We start from the raw sequence: 24,166 nt of genomic DNA, 5'->3' as shown, positions 1-24,166 counted from the left end.
GAGTGAAACGCTACGAGTGGACGGTTATTATGGTCGGCATGGAGACTTTCCAGAAATGAAACTTATGATTGGATAGGACTGATATTCGTTCTATCGTGAGGATTACGTTCATCCCGTTATACTGGGAGATCAACGCAATTTTTGCTTTGAATATCAGGAAGTTAGAAAGAAATGGACATATAGGATCTTTCTTAAACGGATGCAATAAAAGCCCTGACGAAGGAACGAAACAAGTTGGCTGTGCCGTACTGTAAAAAGAAAATAAAGATTGTGTCACAAAACCGAAACCACGTAATTTGTGCTATATTGTGCACCGTCCTTATCTCTCAACAAAAGTAAAACATGACTTGTATTTGCTGCGTATAACCCACACCTTGAGCAATGATCCCCTTTTCTACTACCCCATTTTGCAATTCTTGCAGGTGTATAATAAAGGTCAAACATTGACATATAGCTTTGAGTCCGGAGACTACCAGAGACCAAGACTTTACTAGCCAACTCCAAGGCCGGATTTAAATCCATACCGGTCTTCCCTAATTTATCTGCCCACCTTAATCCTTGTGCACACAAATCATCCGGTAGGCTAGATAATAAATGCCGATATATCACACCTATTTTAGCTTTCTTCCGAATAAGTTCAAATATCTAAATTTTATCAAATAGTGAGGGATTTCCTACAAGCTGTTCAAACAAAACACTTCTAACCTGGAGGTATTTAAAGAAATCGTGAGGATGCAGCTGATATTTATCCATCAAACATAAAAAAGATAATAGTTGCCCATCCCCCACCATATCTCCTATAACCCACAATCCTTGTACTTGCCATCTAGACATTAACTGATCTTGGAAAATAAAGGGAGAGAGAAGTCGAGATGCTTTGAAAGGGGTATATACATTGAGCTGGTAGATAGACAATTTTCGCCAAATTCGCTGCCAGATTAGGAACATGGCATTAATTACCTTGAATCTAGTCTTTTTGAAGTAACTCGGCTCTAGAATTTTAACCAGAGTACCCTCAGCCGCAGTGCCTAAACCAATCTCAAAAATAGTAGGACAGTTGCATAACGAAGCTTCGAATCTATTGCCTAGAAGCGGCACTCCCAAAGCCTGTACCATTGCAGACCAATAATATAGCACCAGATTAGGTACAGCCCACCCGCCTCGATTCCGAGGAAGACACATCCACTTGGCAGCCCTGCGAGAGCGCTTATACCCCCACAGAAACCTATAGCAGATCCTGTCTGCCTTTGCCAGACTGCTTTGAGATAGTACTAAAGGAATTGTCCTAAAAAGATATAGGAACTTTGGCAATATAAGCATTTTGAGAACACTGCATCGGCCATAAAGAGACAAGTGTAAATGGTCCAATCGTTCAAGTTTGGTATTTACTTTGTCTATTACCGGAAGAATATTTAAATCCGGAATAGTGTCAACTGCCGCTGAAATTCTTACCCCAAGATACGTTGCTTCCCTGACTACTAGAGTCCCAGAATATAGCATATCTGGTATTTGAACAACCTGGGTCTTAGCCACATTTAACTTATACCCAGACACTAAGCCAAACTGCGCAGCAGACACATTAAGTACTCGAAGTGCAGAGGAAACATCCGATGTTAACATAACAATGTCGTCTGCATAGGCCAAGGCCCGATACTCTGTGGCACCAACTCTTATAGGTACTATGCTCCTATCCCCTTCAATTTTACTTAAAAACGGATCAATGTATAAGGCAAACAATAGGGGTGAACACGGACACCCCTGTCGAGTGCCCCTGCTAATATTGAAAAAAAACAGTCTCCTGACCCGAAATACGAAGTGCTGCCTCCGGAGAGATGTACAATGCCTGAACAGCTTGGATAAATTCAGTACTAAAACCCTTCCACCTAAGCACGGCCCACAAGAACCCCCAGGAGACCCTGTCGAACGCCTTCTCAGCGTCCAACAGGATCACCCCGAGGGGAGAGGCCGTGGCCTGGGCCCAATCCAATAGCGCAATAACACGCCGAACATGGTCTGCTGTATCGCGGCCAGGGATAAATCCATGTTGGCGCAGGGATACTAATGGGACTATTACCTCGACTAGTCTAGAGGCTAATATTTTCGAAAATATTTTGGAATCGCTATTAATAAGAGAAATTGGCCGAAAAGATGACGGGCTCAACTCTGGCTTACCTTTTTTTTTTTAAACAAGACAATCGTAGTCCGCCGCCATGAGTCAGGAACCATTCCTTTCTGGGCAGCCCTAAAGACAGCAAGGAGATCGTACCGGATCTCTGCAGGTTTTACCACTTCCTTTGAGGAATCAAGATCTGTATAAGGATTGGGACTGAAATTGCGGTCGCATACCATTGTACATAGCATTCCGAATTGCAATTTGGAACGGATGACCTAACACGCCACTTCCAAATTGCAATTTGGTATGCATTTCTTAACCCATTTTGTAATTTGGTAGGAACATGAATTTGAAACTTACTAAAAAGTCATTTAGCAGCTGCAATCCCTATGATTTAGCAAATTGCAGGATGTGCGACTACTAAATGGCTTTGTACATCTGCCCTGTAATCCAGAAATCTTTAAACACAGTTTAATTGGATACGGCAATCCAATGTCTCTGGATAAAATCTGTTCTGCTGGGTAGTAAATTGGTGTACAAACCTTAAACTCAACTGTATTTAGTTCATAGAAATACCTTTGGCCTGTTGACAAATAATGTGTATGTTAATATTTTTATCCAACTAACGTTATTCTGAATAACAAGATCCATAGATTTTGAGGGCTTTGTAAAGCGCACTATGTTTACTTGCTGTTCGTATAGGTATATGTGTAACATTCATCAATGGATCCCTCACTGTCTGTTAATGGAAATTAATGTTAATTGGGTGTTGGAAGTAACCACCTCACCACATTGAGAAGCCTGGTGTAAGATTTAATAGGGTGGAAAACTAATGGCATATTTAGTAGGAGTGTGAGAAATATAGGCAACTTACTTTAGCATAATTACCCAAAAATATGCACATAGTAATGTGACATGTGAATCTGCCATTTCATGCTTTATTGTAACATGAAATGTGTCTTTGCGTCAGTTTTTGGCACAAGGATGCAGTTAACAAAAGCACTGTGAACAACAGATGCTCGTTTCTCTTGTGACGAATGGCATTTTAAGCAGTCAATTTTACCACGAATGGCGCATAATTATGCAAAGTGGTGTAATGGCGTAATTTCTGTATTTTCACGTGACAAGGGTAATGCAAAATTATGCGAATTACGCAATCATTATTTGAATTTGAATCCAGGCCTAATTAGCCTAGATGGTGCGATCACAAGGTGTTGGGCATAAACATGACTTATTAAGACTGCATAATGGACAGGGCTAATGCCACTATGTGTCTGAGATTTTGCATAGCAGTACACATTTTAGGTCTCGTCTACGCAGCGTGCATGCGCTGCATAGGAGGACCTTTAGCCGTCGCTCTGCTCTTTTTGGAAGCACATACTCGTACTTGTGGTGGCATCCACCTTGCGGGAGCGCGCTCACAAACACAAGTATGTGCTTCCAAAAAGAGCCGACTGCGCGCGCACGCACCACTCCCGGGCCAGCAAATACACTATGCAGGGCCAGCAGTGTGTTTTGCTTTTACTGTGACAAGCACGCGTGTGCTTTAAAATAGCAGCATTAGTTATTCACTTGTGCACGGCTATCATTTACTTTGTGTTTTGCTTTTACTGTGACAGTTTTCTCATCACTTCTTCCCTCGTGCTCTATCTTGCTTTCTTTTTTTTATCATTCACTCTGTGTTTTGCTTTTACCTTTTCTCACTATTTGTCACCACGTCCACCTCAAGTCCACTACCACGTCCACTACCACGTCCACCACCACCATGTCCATCACCATGTCCACCACCATGTCCACCACCACGTCCACCACTACCACCATATCCACCACCACCACGTCCACCACCACGTCCACGTCCACCACCACGTCCACAACCACCACCACCACGCCCACCAGCACCACGTCCACCACCACCACCACATCCACCACCACCACCACATCCAGCACCACCACCACATCCAGCACCACCACATCCACCACCACGTCCACCACCACCACGTCCACCACCACCACCCGTGACAGGCAAAGTGTCACTGGAGGGCAGGGGCAATCGGAGTGTCAACCCAGGCTGTACATGGGACATTTAAGGATGCATTGGGTGCGAGCAGACGGGAATAGGGGCTAGAAGTATTACACCAGACCCAAGATACATTTTGAAGAGGCGCAATGTCACAGGGGCTCCTGTAAAAGCACTCGCAGCATCTCTACCTCACAGTGGCATACCTGCATGAGCCACTCACTCAAAACAAGCATTGGCATAGCCAATAGGTCTCGCCTTTGGGACCTTATAAGTGTTTAGCCATGCAACACTTGATGTTATTGCACCAAGGATATTGTGCTGGATAACTAAACACTTATAAGGTCCCAAAGACAAGACCTATTGGCTATGCCAATGCTTGTTACAGCTTCTTGTGCTTTATTTATGGTTTTAGTTTTTTTAAAAATCTTCCTGTCCACTGGAAAATGCTGTCATCTAGTGATGTGACCAAAATCTGCTTGTTGCAGGCCTTCTTTTTTTTTCTTTTTTCTTTTCAGTTTTTACCTTTCGTGTTGTTGTAGAAGAGAGCAGCAGTGAAGCTGACAACCTCATATTACTTTCTGCACTAAATGGATTCTCTCTTTATTCTGATCTAATTGGCACATGTCACCACATTCTGGAGTTAAACTGTTAATGGGTTTGTAGAAGCCTGTTCTCTCTAGCTCAACATTTCTGGTTGTGGTATACCAATTTAGAAATCATTGCTGATTATGTGGAGTTTATTTTTGTCTAGCACTATGCATGCATTTCGTAACCTAACATCAGTAAAGCTAACCCGCAAGTTAGTCGCTGTCTCTAATAGCTGCTTAAAAGTCCACTTTATGACTGAATTCATCCTATATACAGGGTTCATCCACTTGAACCGAGTAGCATGATGGCATGCAGAAATGCAGACAAGGCTCGCCTGTTAATGCACGAGACCTATTCCATAATCTTCTTAGCAACTGGCCGATACATTTCACTTGGCCTTCCCAGCAGACCAAGTCCAGAATGGCCAACATCATTAACAAAAGTACAAAAGATATCCTTTTAATGAGATAGTTCTCTGCAATTGTCTCTCTGCCTTCCAGTTTTCTTTTCTGCTACTTGAGTAACAGTCACCGTCTCAGCGTAGAGTGCAGCTATCTGTAAAATGCAGACACCGATCACTAAAGAAGTCTTGAACAGGATTGTAGCACTAGAGACCTCCACCTCCTATCTGTTTTGTGCAGAGCTCATTACCAGGGTGTCTGAGATCTCCGCAACTTAGTTATATGTTTAGTAAATGTGGGAGGGCGAAGTGGAAAACTGGGAACAGTTACTGAGAAATGGGAGAGGGTTAGGCAAATTTAAGAAGAAGTTTAGGGAGGAACGTGATAATACAAACACATGCTGAGCAACAAATGAGTAAGACACTTTTTAGATTCTCTTTATTGGAATGGAAATGAGTGAAACAATTAAACTCCATGACACATACATGGGCTACAGTACTGGATTGTGACAAAAATATTGCAGTCATGACTCACAGTACATTTGAGGGACCTCACTAGTTGCACTCCGTACAAGTTCAGTAGACATGCACAAGATTCATCCTTTTCTCTCACCAAATTCCTTGGTCCACAGTAGGTCTGGGTCTTAAATCTGCCTACCCTGTCAGTCCTTGTTTCTGTTTTCCCTCTAGTGATACTATAATTTCTTAAATTTCCGGGGACATCCCCTAGTTTTGTATATAGATGTCTCAGTGCTTATGCACCAGCCCACAAACGTGTTTCCTCACAACTGGGCTAAGTCTCGCTTTGCCATCATCAGTGTTGTATTGTAAAAGATAAGATCATATTTTGTGACCGTCAATTCTCTCCATATTCCCAGAAGGGTCAATTGAGGGGTGAAAACTCAGTCCCCACGTAGTAAGACACTTCTAAAGTTACCTCAGCCCTATACAAAGAGAGAGAGAGAGAGAGAGAGAGAGAAAGCGTTAAAAATGTGTGTTATTAACTCATTTATTAAAAAATGTAATGAACTTGATTTAAAAAAACGTAAATTCAAGTAAGACATTTAACACAAAGCACCACATATTAAATAAAAAGGTTAGAGGATCAGATTGTTTTAAAATAATTGCTTAAAAATGTATTAAATGAATATATCAAAATGAATAATTCAGTAAACATTTAATTTGATGGGTTTGTGGCTGTAACATTTTATTGTGATTAATACTGTTTGAAATATATTCAAAATTAATTTACATTTATATTTTAAATTAAAATATTTTAATAACGTTTTAAAAAGAATTAATAAACTTTAATAATTTTACCTGTAATTTCCCGTAAAGAAACTCCACCATGGTTGGAAAGATCTCCACTTATTTGTACAAAGTTGCCAATGGTAACTTTAAGCTGTTGTTTGTGGTTTCACCTCCAGGTTTGAGTGGGTGGAAACATGTAAGTCTACATCTAGATATAAATCTACACTCTGAAATGGTGAGTAACAAAAACTAATTGTAAAGTTACACCTAAATGTAATAGTAAATACACATGAGCAAATTACACTAATCTATTTCGAACAGGAAACTAAGCTGTGGTATTTTGGGTTTGCAGGCTACTGTGTTCTATTGAAACCACTGAATATGGACAAGTGCCATTAAATTGCAGTAACTTTCCTCTCAACGCCGTGTCTTCCCTTCACTCATGTATAAATGGAGACGTATAAGACTGCGCCTTTGGCTTACTATTTGAGTGAAAAAATATATAGTTTCTGTTATGAATGACTAGCTGTTCAGTAGTGAATGTCTGGGGTAGCAAGGATTTCAAAATGCCATTTCAAGGCACAATATCGGTGTTTCTTATGTCTTCTACTGGTTTTACTTAGGTCAAAAATGTGGGATCCACTGAAAAGGTAAACAAATCTTTCTGGCAATTTTTTATCCAAGATTTTTTTTCTTTTTGTAACTGTCTGACCCTTTCATTCCTTTAAATTAGATGTTGCTCTGTTTTTTTTTTTGTGGAACTGTGTGTCCTCCGTTAGGGAGTTTGTCTTTTCTCTAGCCAACAATGTCCAGCCTAGACTCAAATCACCCAGGATTAATAGGTGTTCCCAGAGAAGGTGCTGCTTGCAGACAGTAGCTCACCACACCTTCACCCCCTATAGTAAATCAAACAGACTCAAAAGAGCTCCTAGCCCTCCATCGGTAGTGGCACCTAATAATTCCTGTTACTTCTCTTCCCTGTAGTTAACATTGCCAGGTCCCCTGCAATTTCGGGGATAGGGGATTAACAGGAATTGAGTTTTGCTGAAATCAGACTTACTGTGCCAATATTTGTGTGTGTTTTCTCCAGAATTCCATTCGGAGACAGTGACGTCTTGCAGCAGGCTAAAGACTTGATGAAACACCACAAAGCTTCATTAGAAGGTGAAATAATACATGGGAGGTATGTTGATTTATTTTTTTGCCAGGGGAATGTTGCTGGATGACGTCCATGGGCTTGGTGGACTCCTGTTGACAGTTATACACAGCAAAGACTGATTAGCCTCACTTCTCTGTTGCAAACAAATATTACGCAAGGATTGATCTAGTCCTGTTTGGACTTTCTATTGAAGCATACCCTCAAAGCAGTGACTCCTGTAGTTCTCTCGGTCTCTCACTAGGCTCTGTGTAGTGTCTCCTTAACCGGTACTGAGCGAGGGAGCCACACTATGACCGGGTAACTCAACATCTGTATTCTACATGACCTAGTGAACAGATGTGGCATAATGGAGCAAATCAAAGTATTGTTGTTTTTCAATGCCAAAGGAGAAAATAGTTTAGGAATACTCTGGCACTGAATGCTGTCGTCAAGTGCCCACTAATCTCTTATGCCGTTCATCTTGGAAAGTACGGGAAGCTTCTTGAGACACCGCTATAGGAGGTAGAATTGGAGCATGAAAAGACAGTTGGAGGAAAGTGCTAGCCTAGAGAGCACTGGAACTGAACAAACCTGCGCAGACCAGCTCGCACCCCTATGTGACCCTGACTGACAGTGCCCCAGAAAAGCCACCTGGTTCCCTGCCGACCTCCAAGAATCCAGACGCACCTGCAGACGTCTCGAGAAGAATTGGAAAAACAGTAAATCCTTGGAAGACCGCACCACCTACAAGAACGCGATGACCACCAACGCATCCGATCCATCAAAAGGACCTTCATCCAGAACAAGATCCTCACCAACTCCAGCAACTCAAACGAACTCTTCAGCATCATCCAGAAATTTACCAAACCCCCCAGCGAAACCACAGACATCACCCCCTCCCAGGACCTCTGCAACAAGCTCAGCTCCTATTTCCATCTGAAAATCAAGTGCCTCTATGACAACTTCAACGACCAGACACCTGACTTCGAAACAGCTCCCTCCTCCAGCAATGCCAGCCAGCCAACCATCTCCTTCTGGACCTCAGTCACCACTGAAGACACCGCATCGACCATGAAAATCATTCACTCAGGAGCCCCCAGGGACACCTGCCCCCCCACATCTTCCACAGAGGCTCCGCTATCGCGCCAGAACTACGACGCATCATTAACGCCACCTTCGAAACAGACACCTTCCCCGACAACTGGAAGCGCACAGAAGTCAGGCCCCTATTCAAGAAGCCCTCTGCAGATCCTACAGAGCTCAAGAACTACCATCCCATCGCCCTCCTCCCCTTCATGGCCAAAGTCACAGAGATTGCCGTTAACGTCCAACTAACCAAATTCATGAAAGAGAACTCCATCCTCGACCCCTCCCATTTCAGATTCGGCAGCAACCACAGCACTGAGACCGCTCTACTCGCTGCTACAGACGACATCCGCACCCTCCTTGACCAAGGACACACCGCAGCCCTGATCCTACTCGACTTCTCTGCAGCCTTTGACACCGTCTCCCACTGCACACTCAACGGCAGACTCCACGACGCCGGCATACAGGGAACCGCCCTCGACTGGCTCTGCTCCTTCCTCACCAGCAGAACCCAAAGAATCAGACTTCCACCCTTCCTCTCCGAACCCACAGAGATCAACTGCGGAGTACTCCAAGGATCATCGCTCAGTCCCACACTCTTCAACATCTACATGGCTCCCTGGCCTCCCATCGTCCGACATCACAGACTCAGCATAGTAACATATGCCGGCGGCACTCAGCTCATCCTCTCCCTCACCAAGGACCCCATCACCACCAGACTCAACTTCCAGGAAGGAATGAAGGACATTGCATTCTGGATGAGCAGTAGCTGCCTGAAGTTTAACTCGGAGAAGACAGAGGCCCTTGTCCTGGGACCCTCCACCTCTGCATGGGACAACACCTGGTGGGCCACCGCCCTCGGCAGCCTCCCGTCCCCCGCGGACCACCCCTGGAGTCTCGGCATCGTACTCTACTCCTCCCGCTCCATGACCTGACAGGTCAAAGCTGTCGCCTCCAACTGCTTAAACACCCTCCACATCCTCCGGAAGACCTTCAAATGGATCCCCCCGAGTCAAGGAAGACCGTCACCCACGCACTCATAACCAGCAGATTGAACTACGGAAACTCCCTCTACGCTGGGATCAACAAGTCTCTGCTCCGCAAACTCCAGACCATACAGAACACCACAGCCAGACTCAACCTTGGCATCCCTCGACACAAACCCATCACCCAACACCTGCGAAACCTCCACTGGCTCCCTGTTGAGAACACCGGAACGCTCAAGATACTCACCCACGCGTACAAATGCCTCCACAACACCGTACCACAATACCGCAATGAAAGAATCTCTTTCCATGTACCCAAAAGAAACCTCCGATCCGCTGACCTCGCCGCCCCGCGCATCTGCAGAGCAAGAACGGGTGGAAGAACCTTCTCCTACATCGCGACCAAGACCTGGAACGAGCTCACGATGAACATCAGACACACCCCCATCCTGCACATCTTCAGGAAGACCCTCAAAACCTGGCTTTTCGACTGACCGTAGGTGCTAACACCGCGGCTCCCCCCCCCCCCCCCCCCCCCCCCCCCCCAGCGCCTTGAGACCCTCACGGGTGAATAGCGCGCAGAATTCCCTGCTCAATTGATTGATTGGGTATGCACTAGATTGAATACAACAAAAGTACTACAAGGGAGAAAACAAGGCGTGCAGGCTTATGACCTCAATAATTTGGAAAAAACAGGCTACCTTATTTGACAAAGGACATGTCCATCATGATTCTAAAGGAGAAAAATCATCTTAACGCCGAGGGAGAAAAAAGAACCTTCTTTCAGTGTTTTGCAGATTTCCTGAATTTCAACAAGATCACCTACCAATGGGCGCACCCATTCTGAATCATCTTTCCTTGACAGGAGTAGCCATACTGGGTGAAGTCCTTGTTAGAAGAAAGCTTTGCATAAAGTGCAGAATCCACAGGTGATCCCAGGCAGCTGGAGAAAGGTGTTAAAAGGAGAGAAAATGCCAATCCCAGTGTGGGTAGCTTGATGAACGAAAGCAAAAATGTGATTAAGCACCTGTAAAAAGTCAATCATGCCTTGTCAGAAAGATCTGATTGAGATTCCGAAGCCTCGAGAAGAGTGTGGTTTGCTTCTTAAGGCTGATGCAAAGCTATTCACAAAGATATTGGCTACAATTTTGAATTGTCTTATGCCTCTGGTGATACACTCTGCTCAAATAGCATTTAGCCAGAAACAGCTTATTTACAATAATACAAATAAGATGCTAATCTTAATCAGTGTGATTAGGAGTGCTGGGAGGAAAGTGAAGGTGCTGTCTCTACATGCTGTTGAGTAGGTGGACTGGACCCATCTCGCAGCCACAACTCATGCCAGAATGGTTTGGCCCAGATTCCTATAATGATATTCTTGGCTATACCAACTCATTAGCTAAGGTTAGAGTTAATGGAAGTATCAGATCTAAGATGCAAATAAAAAGAGGCACAAGACATAGCTGTTCCTGTTAATCTCCCTCTACTTTGAGCCACTGCATAGCAAATAAGAGCTGCCAAAACCATTTGGGTGTCAAGGTGGGATGCAAGCCACGTGAGATGGAAACGAATGCCTGCCCCGACACCTATGTATGTGATGACCACCCGCACTGACTCCGTGCTTAGACCCACATGCTGTATGCCCCACCACACGCGATGACGCAGCTGTGCCTGCAACACACCCTTGCACTTTCAAACAGGCCCGAGGGTACTTACCTGAACTCAGTGTTTCCACATGATAAACACTACCATTGCTTAAGCTATTTCGGTTTGTTTTCTATGTTTTTTTCCCTCTCCCCTTTGTAACTGACTCTGTAAAATCTATAGAGTAGAAGGGCAAAAAGACAAAAAAAGATTCTTGGGAGAAGGAGCTACTACTACTATGTTGGCACAAATCACCAGCATGGCTCCATACAGTCAGTCCCTCTCACCAAGAGGCATATTGGAGTAGCTGTGGTAAAATGGTTACGATCCCCCGCACGTTTTGAAAATGAGACACCCTGAAAGTATCTGGGCTCTTGATTGAATAATACAACTAAAGGCAGTTGAGGTTCCTGCTGACCCAGTCAATATTCTAGGATAGATGCCAGGGTTATGGTGGGAACCACCATAGGAACCGGTACTCTAGTGTTTTTCCTATTACTAGCGGCCTGATATGTAATACTGCATGCACACCTACACTTCTTCACAACAGACTCACCCTGCCGAAAAACACTTCAAACCCTGTAAATCTTCAAATCTTATCATTAGCGGCATTCTGGGCATTGGCTGTGTTCTGCATCTCGGGCAGTAGCAGCTTGTGATCTTTGAAAGTGGTTTGTCAAAATTCTTGCCATAAGTTTAACTTTTTTTCCCCTCAAAATTTGCCTGGAGTTCCCCATGTGTTAAAAATTACACTCACTGGGCCAATAGCAATAATTTGTTATCCAAGAATTACATACAGTATTCCACTACCCGTATACCATTGGTGTGGCCCACATGTCAAACTTTACCTCCAGCATGTCAGACCTAGCATTTTATCACTGTTTGCTTCCCCCAACCCGCTCCAGCCTCAGTATTCTAAGACTGCCGTCTCTGAGGCAAAAAATTACCTTTAGTATGCGAGGACCAGGATTTTGCCTTGAGTTGCCCACCTTTGTGCCACGAATTACCTCCAATGTCCTAACATCAAGATTTTGCTACATGTGCACCCCTGCAAAGAATTTCAGTCAGTATGCAAGAGCAAGCATTTTTCTAAAGGGGCCTCTATGACAACTCTCACACTCTCTTAATGCTTATTCTCACTGATATTCACTCCTCCCACTCACTGTTACTCCACTCACTGTTACTCACATACAAACATACTCATGCTCACTTGTTCTCTTTCTCACAAACACACATAAACTTGCACTTTCACACCTGCTTACACTGTACAGTGCAACTGCATCTGCTGCGCCATTGATAACTATTCCTCTAACTAACTTCCACTCTCTCTCACAGACCCGGTCACCCTCTCCTAACATACTCGCACTCCCTCACTCACACTTTTACGTAGTCATACACTCTCATTCACTTTCACTCTCATTGACACTCTCGAACACATACACTCTTAATCTCTTTCACGATCAATCACATACATGCACACACATGCACAGAGAAACATTTTGTTTTACTTACCTTGCTTACTTCTCTTAACTTGGAGGCTCCATGGCAGCAGCAGAGCAGGAATCCGGTGCTGAATATTGGAACCAGGAAGTCCTTATTCTCAACCAGGAGCCAGCCAGAGCAACAACGTCCGGTTTGAAAAGGGGAAGATCCACTTCAATCGCTCTCCCAGCTGCTTGATAAGAGTGGAAGCACAGTCCTACAAGAAGCTGGGACAGTAGTGGGAATCATTCCCCTGCGGCCCTTTGTGGCTTCTCATTGGCCTCAGGGATGCCCTGATGTGCTCCCTGTAAGCCACATTTTAGTAGATGTGCTATGCTGCTTGAGGTATGTGCAGTATGTCTCCTAAATAAAATGGATTGCACCTGTGTGAGGGGATTGTAGATGCAATCCAGACATCTACCAACAGTGTTGTCTTTTTTAAACAACACAAATATGCTGGATTGTGCCTTAAGCCCCTCAGCCCCCCTCCTCCTCGTGACATCAGGAGCCTGGAGGAGAAGCCAAGAGTGCTGACCTGTGCACTTGCAATATTCAAGAAAACACTAATCTCATGTGTTCTGTTCAGTTAAATAGTTCGCAGATGTAGCACCTAACAGGAGGCAGGGCTGTGCCCTGGTGCCCCTGATAAGGAGCCAAATCCGCATCTGAACTGGGGCCTGATGGCAATACCTGTGTCTCCTTTGTTCTGTTCTTTGAAATGTAGTGTCCTCCTGAGCCTGTAATGTGAAAAGGCACTAGATGGAGTGCGTAGGAATGAAAGGTAACAAATTATTATACATCGTTTGATTAATAACCTAAAACAATTTATTGAAAACTGGATACATAAGTTGAAAATGCAATGATTTTGTTTCCTTTCTTGTTAGTTTCAGAAAATATAAAAATGTTAGTATCCAATAAAGACTTTATTTTGGATAATTAAGCTCAAGTGTCCAAACAAAAGCTTGTGATTTTCATAAAAGATGCACATTATGTCTGGAAACACCCAGTTTTGATTTCAGCTTTCTCTAATGGCCACACACTGTTGAGGACTCGAACAACCAGCATTGGCAAAAACCAATACCTTTGCAAGTGCTATTTAAGCCATGTTGTACACCAGCGTTGCTGCTGTTCAGCATTGCAAAAATGTAATGGTGTAGCGTGGAGGGGCATAGAGTGGAGGTGCGTAGAGTGAAATAAAGTGATGTAGAGCGGAGTGTCATAGAGCAGCGTAGATTGGCATAGATTCGTAGAGTGTAGTAGCTTAAAGCGGAGTAGAGTCAAAGAGTGGAGTGGCATAGAGTAAAATAGAGTCACAGAGTGTTGTGGCGTAGAGTGGTATATGGTGGAGTAGAGTGTTGTGGAGTAAAGCGGAGTAGAGTGTCATAGAGTGGAGTGGCGTACAGTGAAGTAGCATAACGTTACGCAGAATGGAGTGGTGTGTGGTGGAGGGAGTAGAGTGGAGGGGCGTAGAGTGGAGTGGCGCAGTGTTGAGCATGCTTGCTATGGTAGCACACTGCCATTACAGACAACACATTTTCACTTGAAATGACCATTACATTAGCACATACAGTCTTACTAATAAAATTATACAGCGCACAAATGATAGTGTGGAAAATACATCACCTAGTGTGCTGATTTTTTAAAAATCATATTCAAATATTTGTTTCCACCACACTTCAGAATTATAAAAAATGTGCTTCATTGTGCTTTCCTAATTCTGATATATATATTCAGAAATATTTGCACTGTTCATTTACAGAAATGTAAATTTTGTTGTGTGCTAGGAATAAACATTGCTAGGAAAAAACCTTTTCTTTTCCAGTAGCCATCAAGATTGCCACATAAATCCTCTCACTTTGAAGTCACATTAAATGTGACAAGATGATGAACAAGCTTTGCTCCACAGGAGGGACAAAGCCATGCTGGACAGCCTAAAACAGATAAAACCAGCAAATTGAAAGTCAGAAAATTTAGGTTTCAAACAACATAGCCATTGATAAGCAGTGGGTGGAATGCATTCCCAGAGAAGCTTTCAGAATGCCCACAAGAAGTCTTTTCACAGCCAAACTAGGCTTCAACCTAACTAGAGAGACCTCAGGAATTTGGGGGTGGACAAAGCAACATAGAAGGAATTATTCATGATGGTCCCCTGCTTTTCTGTTAGAGCTTGTTGTACAATTCATTAACATAAATGGAAGATAGCTGGATTTTCACAAAGTGAGAACATAGAGGCCTATAGACTAGGAGTAGATAACTTAACATAGTACAATTGGGACGGTACAAGGGCACCTAATTAATGTGCTTGAGCATCTTCTTCAACCTGAGACATGTTACTCTCTGTTGTCATGAGTGCCAAGATCGTGGTCACACCCGAAATATTCCTATTAAAGGAAGCCCATTCCAAGCTCACTATCATGATGCGCACACATGTTTCATGATGCATGCGTGTATCGGCACATGTGCATACTCTTGCATAGTGATGCATGATGTGTTATGACACAAGCATGAATCATGATGCATGGCAGCCGTTTTAATTTACCATTCTAACACAGCAGCTTCACATATAAGAACAGTAAACTAAAACGTCAAAGTAACGAAAAAATAAATTGTGGAAAAGGATGTGAGCAGCCTGACATTTGTCCCATCTACTTAAGTATCCCGCCCCTTTAACCCCTGCCCCAGGGCTGCCATTGCAGCCTGTATACAATTCTAAACTGCCAGTTCGACTTGGCAAAATAACTCCTTTGCCAAGCCTAAAACTCCCTTTTTAATACATATATCACCCCTAAGCAGCCCACAGGACAGGGTGCATTGTATTTAAAAAGTTTGACATGTACTTTTAAGTTTTGCACCTGGGCTTACCTCTCCCATAGGATAACCTTGGGTTACCTTGTTACATTTAATAAGTGGTAACTTTTGCTTGGGAGCAGATGAAAATGGCTTTTTTGGGTGTATAAGAAACTGTAATTTAAAATCCTCCTTAATAGCAAAGTCGTATTTTAAGTCACAATTCTAAAAGAATGCCACTTTTAGAAGGTGGCCTTTTCTTGCCTCAACCATTTGATGTCTGCGGCCTGTTTCCTGGGTTACATTGCTAGGTGTAGTTGCAGTTGGTCTTAATGTAGTCCTCCTAGACAGCCACCCAATAGAGAGCCTGGCTGTTGGCGGGATGGGTCATCCAAGGCAGAATGGAGGGAGCAGATCTGTGTATAGCCCCAGTTGCACTCCAAAGGACACTGCTTCAGCACACACAAATAACCTCACACTAGCCTATTGAACCTGCAGACAGATTGGGACAAGGGCAGGGAGGCATGACATTTCAGGACCTTCTGTAGGGAGAAAACTCCAGAGGTTTCCCCCACTTCAAAGGGGCACCAAGTATAAAAATGGAACCCTCAGACCTACTCTCCAGTTCACTTCTGGACCAGCAGAAAGACTCTCAGAGGACTGTTCTTCTGCCTGTGGCCTTCTGGGTACTTCGGATGACTGCTCTGCTGCACCAAAAGGGCTGCCCTGCTGCCTGAAGTTAGCCCTGTGCCCTCAGAGGACTGCACAGCTGTTTGAGCCCTGCTTTCTAGATAGAACTCAAGACTCTCCAAAGGCTAGTTGGCTGGTCTCCTGATGAGTGCCTCTGGGACAAAAAAGGCTCCATTTTAAACCCAAACCTCGACCCAGCCTGAGTGAGTCTTAATGCTCCAAGTGATGCCCCTCCAGTTCTGAACCATTGGAAGTGATGCTAAAGGAGCCCAAATAGCCCAGATCCAAATGGACTAAGACATTTTCCAGCTAAAAAGTGGAAAAGTGCTCTGAGAACTTAGGCGATTGGGACCTACTGCTCGCCGATCCCATGCTGCATCACCGGTCGGCCTGACTTTGCGACTGCTCCTACTACATTCTTCTCCGCAGCATCAAATCCTGTCCAGCAGCTCCACACAGAAAAGGTGCTCTGGCCTCATGGAGTCCTCATCTGATACAGCCAGCTGCTTAGAGCCGCTGGAGATTTTCGACTTCCAAAAAGAAGGCTAAGTCCAAACGTAGAAATCTCTGCGACTTTCTCTAGGGGCTCCCCGGTGATGATGCCTCCTTCTTGGACACCGCCGGTTGTCTTGTACGCTGTACTTTACCTTCTCAGACATTTTTCTTGAGACTGTGAGAGCCAATGATAGAAAGATTCCAGCTATACCCATGTTGTGAATATTAGGCCTTAAGTTCCGTGTTGCCGGTGGGCAGGACACTGAAATTGGGCTGGATTTGGTTCTGCTGGTAGGGGCTGTGCGCACAGCGTGCGTGCGTAGGTCATTTTCAAATTGCCATGCCCTGTCAAACATGCACCAGACAGTCACCATCAGTTCAGCTTGACGTCGATGGCTGGCAGCAGCAGCAGGTCTATCAATAAAGGCAGTGCCGCCCACCAGTAACTGTAAGTAGCCAAATCAATGCTGCTTGCTTGCTAATAAACAGATTTACACACACAGCTGACAGGCAGCCGACGCTACATTTTCAAACGCAGCGCCGTGCACAGCCCCGCGCACACGTTCGGAATAACTGCCATTTCCAGCTTGGTACTGGTAACTAAATGAATGGCTCTGCTTTGTTCTGCAAAGCATTTACTGCGAAACACCTCACTTGCACGAATGATGCCACAAAAGCAATGGTTGCCGCTGCGTGGTTCAATCACTGTACAAATCAGGACAGCTCCCATATATCGTAGCTCAGTGCAGCTCTGGCGGAACTTACCATCCACTTTATCCAGATCGCCTCGGCCCAACCGCCATCTTCTTCATGTACACAGCCCACAGCAGCAGAGCAATCATCAAGTTTGACAGAGGAACTCTCAAAGGGCTGCCAGGCGACCTTCAACTGCTGTCCTCGGGGCTAATGAAACCCAGTGTGGGGGTGACTGCAGGATTATTTTCAGGCAGGTGTGGAGTCACCAAGTTATGCGACTGACAAACGTTTACTAATTAAGAGTGAAGTGGCAGCTGCTGAAAGTGCCCATAATTGAAAAAAGGTACATACTTTAATATAAACGCCAGCGGATGTATTTAGGTTTACACGGCCAAAACCCCCACTCCTCGTGTTGGCAAAGCAGATGTTGTTAGGAAACAGGTGGTATGGCCTGAAAACATGTGCGCCACATCCTCACCTCCTTCTCCCAGCCCAGCCTGCAATGCTCAATGCACCAAACGTTGTTAAACCCAGTGGTCGAAGTGAGCGGGATCGGAAGGGCACGGCGTGCCCCTACTTCTTCAATTCCAAGGATTCTGTTCCCCTACTTTTTATTTTGAAAATTTCGTCCCAGGACGCAAGAAATCACCATCGCCTTCAAATATAGCTCGGCGTTTCCTTGCGTTCGAGGACGGGCGGCAGAGAAGTAACAGGACTCTGTCTTTCCCTTCTTGCTCAGAGAAGAAAAATTGTGTCCACTTCTGCTATGCCGCTTCAGCTGCCCCCCCACCCACACTCTTTCCTTCTTCCCTCTCTTTCTGTCTAGCAGTTCTTTTCTTACTGAAAACCGTGACTTCAAGATGGGGTTCTCACTCTCTTTCCTCTCCTTTCTTTTATGTGCTCCCCTGTGAAATGGAACCAAAAAAGAAAATCATTTTTGCTGGAAATGTCGTATTTCAATTCCAAAGTGCAGCATCTGGAATAAAAGGTTAAAAATATGAAAAATAACTAAATAAAGTAAGACCGTGGTAGCAAACTGGCCAGATTGATTTTATTCACACCCAAACACATTAGCGCCACTTTTACAGAGTTTGCCAGTGACGCGCTATTTTTGTTTTCTAGTCTTTGTTTTCCCTGGGCTTGCAACTAGTGCACCAATCCTGGAGGTACTGCAAAGTTTGGATTGGAAAACAAAATGTGTACTGCGGCTCTGCGTCCAGGGATATGGTCTTTTTACCATACTGCTAACGTTTTGTAAGGATATCAGCAATGGACATTGAAATGGGTCCATTCAAGGCCCTGTAGTCATGTCCTTAACTTTTCAGGCAAAAGCACTCACCGATTTCTGATTAGTGAGTGTAAAAGCGTTAAGGTAACCATGTTGTTCCTGCTTACATTTCACATGGTTTGCTAAATTTTGCATTCCCTATGAGTATTTGCTTTTTCCAGGATGTTGTTACTTTTTTTGTAGGCCACATATTGCTCTTGTCTATTGCGTCATTTAAATTGAGCCTCATCCAGGTGTTTATAGCTGGCAGCAATTGGGTTGTAGTTGAAGGCAGTGTGAGTTTTTCTCTGTGGGGGCAGTATGGTGTTCAGTGGGGAGAGGATGTGGCACTATGGCCAGAGCTGCTGAATTTGGATCTGGGGAACAAGGTTCAACCTTATTAACCAGTCCACCAGACGACTCTCCTGAGAGAGCACAATCCCATGCTAGACCTTAGAAGGCTTTGAAAGACCTTAGAAGCGCTGGTGTCTTAGCACCAGCAGGTGGACAGTAGCACTGGCAAATCTGGGTTAACCTTCAAGGTTTGTTCACCACAATCCATACTGAAGTTCACCTCCAGTCTTGCGGGCAGGCATATGAAGCAGCCCGGCCAAGAGCAACAGTGACTCTGTCACTGAGATCACAGGACCCTTGAGAAGGGCCAGCTCTAAGGCAGTGCAACCGGTGTGACCGGGCGCTGACTTTGGGTGGAGGCATTATGTTTGCAAGTATATTAAGGTTTTAAAAGTGCTTGCTGCGTCCTTTCTGGCCTCCAGCAATTTTCGGCAACAATAAAAATGTCATGATGACTCTGATGTTTAATGTTCTTCCTAGAGAGAGATGGGAGTTTTGTCTAGTGGAAGTTTTGACTCATGGATAGGTAGCACAGAGGGTTAATGTGCCTGCTGCAAAGAACATGTACCGTGCAGATCACAAAGTGCACATAATGTAAATAGGTCAGTGGGCTACTGCTTTTGTCAGAGAAATCCTTTTGTTGCTTGCAGTTTATAAGTTAAAATACTAACATAGAACAGTGCGCTATTAACTGTCATCTAAGAGCTGCATACAAACTGCAAGATATAAATTAGAGCATTGTGTTTTTCCCCCAGTCTTTGGTTATCCTAATGTTGCAAAAAGTGTTCTTTTGGACAGAAATAAATTCTGATTATTAAAGAGAACCCCCAACCACGGTATTACGTTTTAAATTCTGAGTTTGTGTTTCTCCAGACCAATCACTATTAACCTATATGGTCTACTAGTATGGTTGTCATGTGACTCCTACACCTTGTAGTCCTTAGTCTTATGTAACATTGTCTATACAGTGATTTACACACATATTGATTGTCTCTGAGTAATGTGTGGGATGTAAAGTGCTCTGACACTCTACACTGGTATGAGCGGCGCTGTAAATCAAATTAAATGCATCAGAGAGAGTGTGGTTATGGAGACTTGAGGGGCACTGTTGAAGGGTGGTAGTGAGGGAATCCATGGCAGAGGTGGTCATTGTGGGGTAATAACAAACATTGATGCAAAAGGCACCACCAGTGCTAAGGCCGCCCTGCCCTTGAGGCCAGTATGCCTCACCCATAGGTACCTCCATTGGCCTTGTTTCAGAAGTAGAAGCTACAACTCACCAGGGATTGGCAATGCAGAATTTTCACGCACACCAAATTAAGTTTGCAAACTTCAGTCTCTCTGCTTCATTCACAAGCACTTTTATCATGTGCTGCTTGCTGTGGGGCCACTGGAATTAATTATGCAGCAAGCAAAGGAGGACAAAATTATGCCGCCGTGTTGACTAAATTATGCATTAAAATAAAGGCTGCAGAGTAATGCAGTATATTTTCTGATATTTTATTATTTTGACATGTGTACACATGCTAACAGTCTCTGGAAAGATTTTGTCTTATTAGTACCAGTGTAACATACAAATGTAACAGTGAGAAAGGTGATCAGTCAACCTTTGCAATAAGCCATCTACTCCGCAGCAAAACAAGTCACATTTTTTATTAACTTTTGATACGGTTGAGCTATAAACAATTTATTAGTTTAAATGGTCAGATCATGCAGCAGATCTTGCATTATGAGGCAAATATGGCAGAGCCATAATTATATAGAAAACATTTGCAAACTAGGATATTTTGCCATTCATGTTTGAACTGCTGTTGTGGAAAAAGGTAGAAGTGCTGATGACAGAAACTCCATGGCTCGGCAGCAAATGGCTTGTGCTTCCACATTTTCTCGTATTTGGGACATTCTGTGATTAGAAGCATATCCCTCTTAGTGAATGTGTTTTAATGTCAATAACTCATTATAACCTTAAATAATCATGTGTATCCATTGGTTGATTAAACTGGGCAGTGAAATGCCAAACAAATACTAAAAATTGGGATATTTGCGCATTCTGGCCACACCTCCGGCTCCGCTCACTGATCCAATCCTTGGGTTATTCCCGCCCTCTGATTCTCCGCCCACAGTTCCCCTACTTTTTTTCCCCCACTTCGACCACTGGTTAAACCAAACTCCACAGTGCAGAGGCAGTGCCCCGGCTCTCCCCTGCCCTCCCCTCACCCTCCCCTAATAGCGCGAGCTGTGCTCAAATATCGGCCTCGGCTTCAAAGTGCGGAACAAAAATGAGTCACCTGCTTGTTCCACTTGCGGGCTAGCAGGCAGGAAATCACTGCAGGTCGAAAATGATTGAGGGTTACCCTGGGCCTGATTCTTTGTGACTGCCCCTGTGCTTGCTTCTAAGAGTCGGTGTAAAGAATGGTAAACCTGTGAGCACTTCAACATTGGTGATTCGGGCACCTGGTTTCTGGCCAATGCTGACTTGTCAGGCTAACCTACATTGTCCTTTTTGTTCAGGTGCTCTTATATCGCAGCTGTGAAACTAACACATGTCTTAACACTATAGAGTGAATTTTGAGTCCACCCCCTTCAACCACAGTCTTTCTTCGACTAGCCTCTTTGAGCCATGGGCTTGAGACTTTATAAACCACATCTTGCCTCAATCCTGCTGAGTAAACATCTCTCACTTAATGTTATTGGCTGCCTCATTGTATCCTCCCCGCCTCTGCTCCAGTTCTTGCATTGAGTTGCATAAAGGACTACATTACAACTGTTACCCTCTCTGGCAGCTCCCACTGGAATCTTCCAAAGTATCTCTCTTTAATGTGGTAATGCCTCTTGTGTAAGCAAATTAAACCCAGATCTACTGCCTTTGCTAATGTTTGTGCTACTTACCCCTTACTGCTCACCTTTCCATCATTGCATTACCTTTGGATATGTAAATAATTAAAATTTTTGTTAGCCAACGTCAAGGAAGATTAGATATAACTGAATCTAGAGGAAAGTGAGCGTAGACTGACAGGGGAGAAGGTCGCAAGAACAGTGTGTGATCCCTGATCTTAGGAAGAGTTCCAGCACATCAGTCAAAGTGCTAGCCATAGGACATCGAAACCCTCAGGAACTTCCATAGAGTGCACCGGGAGCGGGGTGTATCATAGGTGTTGCCTGCGTTCCATTTACATGACCTCTGGTGCTCATCACAGTAGCCTCCCAGAGCACCAATGTGGCCTTCTTAGCAAAGAGCAAAGCTACCATCTTGCCATACATGGAAAGGAGCAGATCTCTCTAGCAAGACAGTGACGGGAACAGGTGTCGTCACGGTGCAGGTTGATCTTGCCACCGTGATGTTCTCAATGCGATGTGGGGTAGGTAGGCATGGCTTATATCAAGGAGAGGATGAGTGTCTTTAGTATTAGGAAACTATAGGGCAGGGGAAAGGCACCATTGTAATGTGGAGAGGAGTCAGTAGGTGATGGAGGGTAGTCACTTACTTGGTATGAAGTGTGAATTGAACCGAGTCGGAGGCCTGGTCTCTCAGTGGATGGTTTCATTTGCCAGGTCATGAACTCCTTCTGCTCTCGTCGGAGTGCACCATTCGCCCAGTGACAATGACACCCGCTGCATAGCTGCCAAGGTTTCATATTCCTATGAGTGCCATTTTCTTCATTTCTGTCATTTCAGTGTAATTATGAGTGACATTTCAACGACTATGAATGACACTTTCTGGGAAGCAAAATCTAGCAATGAAGATGAGAGAAACATGTAAATATCAGACATTGCACCCATTTGTGCATTGAGATTGTCTGACTTACGTTTTGAGCTAAATCATCACCCTTTATTAAAGTATCCGCTACATTATGCTCCCAAACAGGGCGTCGCGCGTCCATGATTGTTCAACACCTTTGAGCGATATTTGTAATTTTTAGGACAAGGTTATGCTGAAAATGTACTCTATTTTGCTTCGGAGCTAAAATATTTCTCTAGTGTGGCCTGCAACAAAACCGGAGTCCAAAATATCTATAATACTTTAGGCCTCCTATTCTTAATCCCTAAATTCATTACATTGAAGTTTCTTTTTCAAATGTGTAAGTTTGGAACCGCCTATCAAAACGTTACTATGAGGCAGGCTCCCTTGCTGAAATTCAGATCTGGTATTACATCTGACTTTTACCAGTTCCAGTTGAGGATGTGGGTGGAGTCAATAGAATAAGTGGGTGGAGCCAGTAGAGGAAGTGGGTGGAGCCGGTAAAAGTCGGTGTGGCTTACGACGAACATTTGAGCACCTGCACTTCATATTTTACAAATTAAGCACTGCTGCTTTGGTGACAAGCTTCCAGAGGGTTGAGCACAGGTTAATTTTGTGACTTTTTAGGTCTCGCCTATTCTATCCCGCAGGCGAGATTATAGTAAGCAGTCCGAAAAGTCTACCTAGCTGCGGATCGCGTACAGTTCATGTGAACACAATCACGCGCATTGTCAACAACTGCCACAACCACGCGCATTTTTTACAGCTTCCATTTTCTACCAGACACTTTGTGCGCGTGCGCCGCGCTCTCCCTCTGTTGCCACACGCATTCAGCTCACTAGGCTGCACACCCCCTCACTCTCCATATGGTTGCACGCCTTTTCTTTGATCTCTGCCGTGCGTTCTCACAGGCTCCTCTCCGCCCACGCGTCTCTCCCTTCTGTGTAGTTCCGCCCCGCCTTCTCTTTCTCGAATTTTTTTTTTTTGGGGGGGGCTTTTTGTGACTGACTACTTGACCTCGTGCCTATGAGTTTTGCATGCGTCTATTATATTTATTTACTTTGTTTTTTTATTTTGTTTTAACCGCCCACGCGTCTCTCCTCTTCCATGTAGTTCCCCTCCGCCTTTTCTTTCTTGCATCTTTTTCTGATTTTCAGCTTTGTGCGACTGACTACTTGACCTTGTGCCTATGAGTTTTGCATGCGTCTATTATATTTATTTACTTTGAATGTTTTTTTTAATTTAACTTTACGCACCCAAACACGTTCATTGTTTCCTTTCCTTCTTACATTCTTATGCAGAAAAAAAAATCACTCTCTCCACAAACAACACTTTTATCCTGTCTCGCCTCTCTGTGTTTTGCTGTCTGCCCTCGTCTTCAATAGTTTCCAGCCTCTGTGTTCTGCTTTACGCATCCAAACACTTATGCT

At 44.2% G+C, this 24,166-nt stretch overlaps 1 protein-coding gene across 2 annotated transcripts in view; it reads left to right on the top strand.

The window, feature by feature from the left end:
* Window positions 1-24,166, top strand: part of SHISA5 (shisa family member 5) — a 319,518-nt gene that overhangs the window by 136,280 nt on the left and 159,072 nt on the right. Inside the window, exon 3 of one of the 2 annotated variants that reach the window (XM_085624897.1) lies at window positions 7,463-7,555. The exons of the other annotated variant lie outside the window; for it this stretch is intronic. Within the exon in view, the coding sequence (XP_085481023.1) occupies window positions 7,463-7,555 (93 nt within the window). The remainder of the gene's footprint in view (window positions 1-7,462; window positions 7,556-24,166) is intronic. 2 annotated transcript variants of the gene reach the window in all.

The sequence above is a fragment of the Triturus cristatus genome, chromosome 9 (assembly GCF_964204655.1).
Source record: "Triturus cristatus chromosome 9, aTriCri1.1, whole genome shotgun sequence".
NCBI lineage: Eukaryota > Metazoa > Chordata > Amphibia > Caudata > Salamandridae > Triturus > Triturus cristatus.
The sequence above is the reverse complement of the archived record's forward strand: the minus strand, read 5'-3'. Positions and strand labels throughout refer to the sequence as shown.